The sequence below is a fragment of the Excalfactoria chinensis genome, unplaced genomic scaffold, assembly GCF_039878825.1.
Source record: "Excalfactoria chinensis isolate bCotChi1 unplaced genomic scaffold, bCotChi1.hap2 Scaffold_328, whole genome shotgun sequence".
NCBI lineage: Eukaryota > Metazoa > Chordata > Aves > Galliformes > Phasianidae > Excalfactoria > Excalfactoria chinensis.
In genome coordinates, this window is record NW_027315616.1 from 72,501 (window position 1) to 82,500 (window position 10,000).

Here is a 10,000-nt window from a genome sequence, read left to right on the forward strand (position 1 = left end):
TTGCCTGAACACCGGCCCGCCCCACGCCGCCCCGAACGAGCCGGGGAGCGGGATTGAGCCGGCCCGCCGGGAAGCCTCTCCGACGCGCCCGAGGAGCGCCACAGGGCATCGATCGATTGAACGGGGCTCCCGCGTGCGAGTGAGAGTGCGGTGCGCGTAAGGACGACGCGGCGCCGCCGCCGCCACCAACGGCCACCTCCGGGTCCCCCGACTCCTTCGCTCCTGGCGGGACCCCACCGGGGACTCCCCCGGCCCTCCTGCGTACGACTGCCGGCAGACCGGCCCGTGCCCTTTTCTCTCTCGCCTTCTTTTCTCGGGGATCTTCCCTCCCCTGCGCGGGGAACCGACCGCTCCCCATCCTTTTCTCTCTCTCGCCTTTCGTCCCGAAATTTGACTTTTTTGCCAACCTCAGTCCGGTGCCGAGCTGCGACACGGGCAGCGAAGACCCCGACGAGGCCACCGGACCCATCGACCCGAGAGGCGTACGAAAAGGGCGCCGCCGACAACCTCGACACTCGGCCGGTCAACCGCGCTCGCCTGCGCCCGCTCGTTGCCGCCTACCGGAGACGAGTACGCACCCGCTCCTGCCGACGAAAACCTAAGGCACCCGAAAAAAGCGCTGCAAAAACAACCGCCAGAAACTACCGGCGGGGGCGCCGACAGAAACAGAACTTTACCTCGACGTAACTGGAGGTAAAGAATTACAGCGACCCCTTTGGAAGCTCCAGAGCAATAGCGCAGCCCAACAGGACGAGCGGCGAAGGCCCGCCAAAAGCGGGTAGACCTAGCGATTACAATAGAGCCGCAGGGGCAGCGACCCCTAGCCGCCGCCGCCGAGCCCGAGTGCCGCTCGGACCCGGGTAGACCGTGGCGACCGACTCGAGCCGCACGGGCAGCGACCCCTAGCCGCCGCCGCCGAGCCCGAGTGCCGGTCGGACCCGGGTAGACCGTGGCGACCGACTCGAGCCGCACGGGCAGCGACCCCTAGCAGCCGCCGCCGAGCCCGAGTGCCGCTCGGACCCGGGTAGACCGTGGCGACCGACTCGAGCGGCACGGGCAGCGACCCCTAGCCGCCGCCGCCGAGCCCGAGTGCCGCTCGGACCCGGGTAGACCGTGGCGACCGACTCGAGCCGCACGGGCAGCGACCCCTAGCCGCCGAGCCCGAGTGCCGCTCGGAGCCGGGTAGACCGTGCCGACCTGGTCGAGCCGCACGGGCAGCGACCCCTAGCCGCCGCCGCCGAGCCCGAGTGCCGCTCGGAGCCGGGTAGACCGTGCCGGCGCACCCGAGACGCCACGGAAGCGACACCTGGCTTATGCCGCGGAACGATCGAGTGGAGTGGAGCCCGCCGAGATAGGTTGCACCGTGCCGCCGCACGCGAGCCGGCGCGGCTGAGACGCCCGTCTGCCGCCGCAGAAGCACGGAGCGGACCGGAGCCCGCCGGGGCCGGGGAAACCGTGCCGGCGCACGCGAGCCGCCACAGAAGCGACAACCGGCTTCTGCCGGGGAACGATCGAGTGGAGCGGAGCCCGCCGAGATAGGTTGGACCGTGCCGGCGCACCCGAGCCTGCGCGAATGCAACCAACTGTCCTCCGCCGCGGAATGACCGAGCCGATCGGAGCGTAGTACGCACGGTCTCGGTGCACTGCGTTCGGCTCGCACGTTCCGCGGCAGCGCCCGAGGGTCGCTGCCCATCCGTCTCGAGCCGGTCGGCAAGGTCTACCCGGTTAACAGCGGCACTCGGGCTCGGCGGCGGCGGCTAGGGGTCGCTGTCAGTGCGGCTCGAGTCGGTCGGCAGGGTCTTCCCGGTTACGAGCGGCACTCGGGCTCGGCAGCGGCGGCAATAGGTCACTGCACGTGCGGCTCGAGTCGGTCGGCAGGGTCTACCTCGTAATTAGCGGCTTTCGAGCTCAGCGTCGGCGGCTAGGCGTTGCTGCACCTGTGGCTCGAGTCGGTCGGAAGGGTCTACTCGGTTACGAGTGGCACTCGGGCTCGGCAGCGGCGGCTAGGGGTCGCTGCCAGTGCGACTCAAGTCGGTCGGCAGGGTCTGCCTGGTTACCAGTGGCTTTCGGGCAGGGCGGTGGCGGCTAGGCGTTGCTGCCCGTGCAACTCGACTAGGTCAGCAGGGGTCTACCCGGTTACGAGCGGCTTTCGGGCTCAGCGGCGGCGGCTTGGGGTCGCTGCCCGTGCGACTCGAGTCGGTCAGCAGGGTCTACCCGGTAACCAGTGGCACTCGGGCTCGGCGGCGGCGGCTAAGGGTCGCTCTTCGTGTGGCTCGAGTCGGTCGGTACTGTCTACCCGGCTCAGATCAACACTCGTGCTCGGCGGCGGCAGCAAGGGTTCGCTGCCCTTGCGACTCGAGTAGGTGGGCAGGGTCTACCTGGTTACGAGCTGCTTTCGGGCACGGCGGCGGAAATTAGGGGTCGATGCATGTGCGACTCGAGTCGGTCGGAAGGTTCTACCCGGTTTCGAGGGGCACTCGGGCTCGGCGGCGCGGGCCAGGGGGCGCTGCCCGTGCGGCTCGACCAGGTCGGCGAGGTCTACCCGGGTCCGAGCGGCACTCGGGCTCGGCGGCGCAGGCCGGGGGGCCCTGCCCGTGCGGCTCGACCAGGTCGGCACGGTCTACCCGGGTCCGAGCGGCACTCGGGCTCGGCGGCGCAGGCCAGGGGGCGCTGCCCGCGCGGCTCGACTAGGTCGGCAGGGTCTACCCGGGTCCGAGCGGCACTCTGTCTCGGCGGCGCAGGCTAGGGGGCGATGCCCGTGCGACTCGACTAGGTCGGCAGGGTCTACCCGGTTAACAGCGGCACTCGGGCACGGCGGCGCAGGCTAGGGGGCGCTGCCCGTGCGACTCGACTAGGTCGGCAGGGTCTACCCGGGTCCGAGAGGCACTCGGGCTCGGCGGCCCAGGCCAGGGGGCGCTGCCCGTGCGACTCGACTAGGTCGGCACGGTCTACCCGGTTAACAGCGGCACTCGGGCTCGGCGGCGGAGGCCAGGGGGCGCTGCCCTTGCGACTCGAGTAGGTGGGCAGGGTCTACCTGGTTACGAGCTGCTTTCGGGCACGGCGGCGGAAATTAGGGGTCGATGCATGTGCGACTCGAGTCGGTCGGAAGGTTCTACCCGGTTTCGAGGGGCACTCGGGCTCGGCGGCGCGGGCCAGGGGGCGCTGCCCGTGCGGCTCGACCAGGTCGGCACGGTCTACCCGGGTCCCAGCGGCACTCGGGCTCGGCGGCGCAGGCCAGGGGGCGCTGCCCGTGCGGCTCGACTAGGTCGGCGAGGTCTACCCGAGTCCGAGCGGCACTCGGGCACGGCGGCGCAGGCCAGGGGGCGCTGCCCGTGCGGCTCGACTAGGTCGGCAAGGTCTACCCGGTTAACAGCGGCACTCGGGCACGACGGCGCAGGCTAGGGGGGCGCTCTTCGTGTGGCTCGAGTCGGTCGGCACTGTCTACCCGGCTCAGATCAACACTCGTGCTCGGCGGCGGCAGCAAGGGTTCGCTGCCCTTGCGACTCGAGTAGGTGGGCAGGGTCTACCTGGTTACGAGCTGCTTTCGGGCACGGCGGCGGAAATTAGGGGTCGATGCATGTGCGACTCGAGTCGGTCGGAAGGTTCTACCCGGTTTCGAGGGGCACTCGGGCTCGGCGGCGCGGGCCAGGGGGCGCTGCCCGTGCGGCTCGACCAGGTCGGCACGGTCTACCCGGGTCCCAGCGGCACTCGGGCTCGGCGGCGCAGGCCAGGGGGCGCTGCCCGTGCGGCTCGACTAGGTCGGCGAGGTCTACCCGAGTCCGAGCGGCACTCGGGCACGGCGGCGCAGGCCAGGGGGCGCTGCCCGTGCGGCTCGACTAGGTCGGCAGGGTCTACCCGGGTCCGAGCGGCACTCGGTCTCGGCGGCGCAGGCTAGGGGGCGCTGCCCGTGCGACTCGACTAGGTCGGCAGGGTCTACCCGGGTCCGAGCGGCACTCGGGCACGGCGGCGCAGGCCAGGGGGCGCTGCCCGTGCGGCTCGACTAGGTCGGCAAGGTCTACCCGGTTAACAGCGGCACTCGGGCACGACGGCGCAGGCTAGGGGGCGCTGCCCGTGCGACTCGACTAGGTCGGCAGGGTCTACCCGGTTAACAGCGGCACTCGGGCACGGCGGCGCAGGCTAGGGGGCGCTCTTCGTGTGGCTCTAGTCGGTCGGCACTGTCTACCCGGCTCAGATCAACACTCGTGCTCGGCGGCGGCAGCAAGGGTTCGCTGCCCTTGCGACTCGAGTAGGTGGGCAGGGTCTACCTGGTTACGAGCTGCTTTCGGGCACGGCGGCGGAAATTAGGGGTCGATGCATGTGCGACTCGAGTCGGTCGGAAGGTTCTACCCGGTTTCGAGGGGCACTCGGGCTCGGCGGCGCGGGCCAGGGGGCGCTGCCCGTGCGGCTCGACCAGGTCGGCACGGTCTACCCGGGTCCGAGCGGCACTCGGGCTCGGCGGCGGAGGCCAGGGGGCGCTGCCCGTGCGGCTCGACTGGGTCGGCGAGGTCTACCCGGTTAACAGCGGCACTCGGGCACGGCGGCGCAGGCCAGGGGGCGCTGCCAGTGCGACTCGACTAGGTCGGCAGGGTCTACCCGGGTCCGAGCGGCACTCGGGCTCGGCGGCGGAGGCCAGGGGGCGCTGCCCGTGCGGCTCGACTAGGTCGGCAAGGTCTACCCGGTTAACAGCGGCACTCGGGCACGACGGCGCAGGCTAGGGGGCGCTGCCCGTGCGACTCGACTAGGTCGGCAGGGTCTACCCGGTTAACAGCGGCACTCGGGCACGGCGGCGCAGGCTAGGGGGCGCTGCCCGTGCGGCTCGACCAGGTCGGCAGGGTCTACCCGGGTCCGAGCGGCACTCGGGCACGGCGGCGCAGGCTAGGGGGCGCTGCCCGTGAGACTCGACTAGGTTGGCACGGTCTACCCGGGTCCGAGAGGCACTCGGGCTTTGCGGCGGAGGCTAGGGGGCGCTGCCCGTGCGACTCGACTAGGTCGGCAGGGTCTACCCGGGTCCGAGCGGCACTCGGGCTCGGCGGCGGAGGCCAGGGGGCGCTGCCCGTGCGGCTCGACTAGGTCGGCAAGGTCTACCCGGTTAACAGCGGCACTCGGGCACGACGGCGCAGGCTAGGGGGCGCTGCCCGTGCGGCTCGACCAGGTCGGCAAGGTCTACCCGGTTAACAGCGGCACTCGGGCACGACGGCGCAGGCTAGGGGGCGCTGCCCGTGCGACTCGATTAGGTCGGCAGGGTCTACCCGGTAACCAGTGGCACTCGGGCTCGGCGGCGGCGGCTAAGGGTCGCTCTTCGTGTGGCTCGAGTCGGTCGGCACTGTCTACCCGGCTCAGATCAACACTCGTGCTCGGCGGCGGCAGCAAGGGTTCGCTGCCCTTGCGACTCGAGTAGGTGGGCAGGGTCTACCTGGTTACGAGCTGCTTTCGGGCACGGCGGCGGAAATTAGGGGTCGATGCATGTGCGACTCGAGTCGGTCGGAAGGTTCTACCCGGTTTCGAGGGGCACTCGAACTCGGCGGCGCAGGCCAGGGGGCGCTGCCCGTGCGGCTCGACCAGGTCGGCACGGTCTACCCGGGTCCGAGCGGCACGGGCTCTGCGGCGGAGGCCAGGGGGCGCTGCCCGCGCGGCTCGACTAGGTCGGCAGGGTCTACCCGGGTCCGAGCGGCACTCGGGCTCGGCGGCGCAGGCCAGGGGGCGCTGCCCGTGCGGCTCGACTAGGTCGGCAAGGTCTACCCGGTTAACAGCGGCACTCGGGCACGACGGCGCAGGCTAGGGGGCGCTCTTCGTGTGGCTCGAGTCGGTCGGCACTGTCTACCCGGCTCAGATCAACACTCGTGCTCGGCGGCGGCAGCAAGGGTTCGCTGCCCTTGCGACTCGAGTAGGTGGGCAGGGTCTACCTGGTTACGAGCTGCTTTCGGGCACGGCGGCGGAAATTAGGGGTCGATGCATGTGCGACTCGAGTCGGTCGGAAGGTTCTACCCGGTTTCGAGGGGCACTCGGGCTCGGCGGCGCAGGCCAGGGGGCGCTGCCCGTGCAGCTCGACCAGGTCGGCAGGGTCTACCCGGGTCCGAGCGGCACTCGGGCTCGGCGGCGCAGGCTAGGGGGCGCTGCCCGTGCGACTCGACTAGGTCGGCAGGGTCTACCCGGGTCCGAGCGGCACTCGGGCACGGCGGCGCAGGCCAGGGGGCGCTGCCCGTGCGGCTCGACTAGGTCGGCAAGGTCTACCCGGTTAACAGCGGCACTCGGGCACGACGGCGCAGGCTAGGGGGCGCTGCCCGTGCGGCTCGACTAGGTCGGCAAGGTCTACCCGGTTAACAGCGGCACTCGGGCACGGCGGAGCAGGCTAGGGGGCGCTGCCGGTGCGGCTCGAGTAGGTGGGCAGGGTCTACCTGGTTACGAGCTGCTTTCGGGCACGGCGGCGGAAATTAGGGGTCGGTGCATGTGCGACTCGAGTCGGTCGGAAGGTTCTACCCGGTTTCGAGGGGCACTCGGGCACGGCGGCGCAGGCCAGGGGGCGCTGCCCGTGCGGCTCGACCAGGTCGGCACGGTCTACCCGGGTCCGAGCGGCACTCGGGCTCGGCGGCGCAGGCTAGGGGGCGCTGCCCGTGCGGCTCGACTAGGTCGGCAAGGTCTACCCGGTTAACAGCGGCACTCGGGCACGACGGCGCAGGCTAGGGGGCGCTGCCCGTGCGACTCGACTAGGTCGGCAGGGTCTACCCGGTTAACAGCGGCACTCGGGCTTGGCAGCGGCGGCAATAGGTCACTGCACGTGCGGCTCGAGTCGGTCGGCAGGGTCTACCTCGTAATTAGCGGCTTTCGAGCTCAGCGTCGGCGGCTAGGCGTTGCTGCACCTGTGGCTCGAGTCGGTCGGAAGGGTCTACTCGGTTACGAGTGGCACTCGGGCTCGGCAGCGGCGGCTAGGGGTCGCTGCCAGTGCGACTCAAGTCGGTCGGCAGGGTCTGCCTGGTTACCAGTGGCACTCGGGCAGGGCGGTGGCGGCTAGGCGTTGCTGCCCGTGCAACTCGACTAGGTCAGCAGGGGTCTACCCGGTTACGAGCGGCTTTCGGGCTCAGCGGCGGCGGCTTGGGGTCGCTGCCCGTGCGACTCGAGTCGGTCAGCAGGGTCTACCCGGTAACCAGTGGCACTCGGGCTCGGAGGCGGCGGCTAAGGGTCGCTCTTCGTGTGGCTCGAGTCGGTCGGCACTGTCTACCCGGCTCAGATCAACACTCGTGCTCGGCGGCGGCAGCAAGGGTTCGCTGCCCTTGCGACTCGAGTAGGTGGGCAGGGTCTACCTGGTTACGAGCTGCTTTCGGGCACGGCGGCGGAAATTAGGGGTCGATGCATGTGCGACTCGAGTCGGTCGGAAGGTTCTACCCGGGTCCGAGCGGCACTCGGGCTCGGCGGCGCAGGCCAGGGGGCGCTGCCCGCGCGGCTCGACTAGGTCGGCAGGGTCTACCCGGTTAACAGCGGCACTCGGGCTCGGCGGCGCAGGCTAGGGGGCGATGCCCGTGCGACTCGACTAGGTCGGCAGGGTCTACCCGGGTCCGAGCGGCACTCGGGCACGGCGGCGGAGGCCAGGGGGCGCTGCCCGTGCGGCTCGACTAGGTCGGCAAGGTCTACCCGGTTAACAGCGGCACTCGGGCACGGCGGCGCAGGCCAGGGGGCGCTGCCCGTGCGACTCGACTAGGTCGGCAGGGTCTACCCGGGTCCGAGCGGCACTCGGGCTCGGCGGCGCAGGCCAGGGGGCGCTGCCCGTGCGGCTCGACTAGGTCGGCAAGGTCTACCCGGTTAACAGCGGCACTCGGGCACGACGGCGCAGGCTAGGGGGCGCTGCCCGTGCGACTCGACTAGGTCGGCAGTGTCTACCCGGTTAACAGCGGCACTCGGGCACGGCGGCGCAGGCTAGGGGGCGCTGCCCGTGCGGCTCGACCAGGTCGGCACGGTCTACCCGGGTCCGAGCGGCACTCGGGCTCGGCGGCGCAGGCTAGGGGGCGCTGCCCGTGCGGCTCGACTAGGTCGGCAAGGTCTACCCGGTTAACAGCGGCACTCGGGCACGACGGCGCAGGCTAGGGGGTGCTGCCCGTGCGACTCGACTAGGTCGGCACTGTCTACCCGGCTCCGAGCGGCACGGGCTCGGCGGCGGTGGCTAGGGGGCGCTGCCCGTGCCGCTCGAGTCGGTCGCCACGGTCTACCCGGCTCCGCCCCGGACTCTAGAGGTCGCTGCCGGACAGGCTCGGATGCGGCCCGGCCCTCCGGAGGAAGCGCGCGTGCGCGAGCCGGGGCCGCGCCCACCGGGAGGGCCGTTGGTGATGGAATTCCGGCCGGTCTGCCGGAAATCCGGGACGGCGGTCGGCCCGGACGGCGCGCGGTCGCTCGCCTCGGCGGGGTAAGGATGGAAGAACAGCGGGTAGACGGCAGCGGTCGGCAGAGAGGTGGGCCGGCGGGAGGCGCGGGGTGGCCGCGGGGGCGGGGGCGCCGGCGGGGGCGCGGGCGCGGGCGCGGGCGCCGCCGTTGCCGAGTCGCGCTCGTTCGACTCTTCCGGTCCCCGGGCTCGTGCCGAGGGTGCCGGGGGGTGGGGGGGGTTGGAAGGATAAATGGGAAAATGTAAAAAGTCCCGCGGCTCTCTCGGCCGGCGTGGGGGGGTGCGGGGTGGGGGGGCACTGGTTGGAGACCGGGTAAAAGAAGGAAAGGAAGATGGCGGGTGGGGGGGGGGGAGAGAGCGAGAGAGAGCGAGAGAGAGCGAGAGAGAGAGCACGCGCCAGTGGAGACCGTGGTGGAGAAAAAAAAAAAAGAAAAAAAAAAGCGAAAAATCGATCTGATTTCACCGGCAGCCGGGCCGCGGCGCGGCGGGGGTCTCCCGCCCGAAGCGCCGAGGGGGGGTGGGCCTCCCACTTATCCTGCACCTCTCCCGTCTCTTCGCAGCGCCGGACTAGAGTCGAGGTCACCGGGGTCTTCTATTCCCCGCCGATTCCGCCGAGCCCGTTCCCTCGGCTGCGATTTCGCTGGACGGTAGGTCGGGACAGAGGGGACTTTGTTCCTCTTCTGCCGGAGCTCTGGCCGCGGCGGAGGCGGTTCCCGCCTCGGACCCCGCGGCCACGGAGGCGGAGGCGTTTCCGGGTGGGGGAGGACGCGAAGGGGGGGGGGGGTACGGGGGCTCGCTCGGCAGAAGCGGCCCGTGCGAAAGGACGCTCTCCGCGGATTTTTCTTGACTCGTCCCCTTTCTTTCCCACGCGACGCGCACCGGCCTACGGGCGCCCGAGGGCGGCAGCAGGCGCGGTCGCCCCCAGGAGGTACGCGAGAAGGCCTAGCACGGGGTACCGGCGACGAGACCTTCTCCGACGAATCCTCGCGCGCTCCGACGGGACGACTCGGAGGCTTTCGCCGCCGTTTACCCGCGGCGACGGCATCCCTCAGCCCTTCTCCGTCTGTACGGGGAACGGGTCGCCGCGGCGCCGGACCTCTGACGGATCGGCCGAGGCGAGCGTCGGGTCAGCTGCGGGAGCACAGGTGAGAGTCGTTTCGCCGCGTGTCACGGGTCACCTAGATTTACCCGTGCCCGCGACGGGGGCCGCCGCCGCCGCCGCCCCGTCGGGCCCCCGGCCCGGAAAGGGAGGGGAAAAAGGGGGGCGGAAAGAACAGCGGCAGCAATCTAAGGGGGAAAACTTCTTTTACTAGATACGGTGTCGGAGCACGAGGTAACGTCGTAGAATACGATCTCGTCGAGGCTCGTCCATCGAACGAAACGGAGAGAGAGAGTCCCCGAAAACCCAGAGGCCTGCTGTGAACTCCAGGCGACGGACGCGGCCGGAGCGCTCCTCGCGCCCCGAGAGTCAGAGAGAGAGGGGGAGAGAGAGAGAGAGAAGTCCAGCCTGGGAGCGAGATAATCCTCCTCCCGCGAGCTATCTCTGGCCGCGACGTCCCCTGGGATACGTAGACGCGTAGCGCGCGCGCGACGTCGCGACGTAGAATATCGAGAGCGACGCCGCGAAACCGC

General features: G+C 70.7%; 1 protein-coding gene across 1 annotated transcript in view; it reads left to right on the top strand.

Annotated features, from left to right (window-relative positions):
* The first annotated feature begins 6,445 nt into the window (after nt 1-6,445).
* Nucleotides 6,446-10,000, top strand: part of LOC140264853 (uncharacterized) — a 3,749-nt gene continuing 194 nt past the window's right edge. The window contains exons 1-5 of the mRNA XM_072360757.1: nt 6,446-6,462; nt 6,754-6,950; nt 8,238-8,392; nt 8,929-9,513; nt 9,682-10,000. The exon at nt 9,682-10,000 is cut by the window's right edge and continues 194 nt beyond it. Coding sequence (XP_072216858.1) covers nt 6,446-6,462; nt 6,754-6,950; nt 8,238-8,392; nt 8,929-9,513; nt 9,682-9,705 — 978 coding nt within the window. The 3' untranslated portion in view covers nt 9,706-10,000. The remainder of the gene's footprint in view (nt 6,463-6,753; nt 6,951-8,237; nt 8,393-8,928; nt 9,514-9,681) is intronic.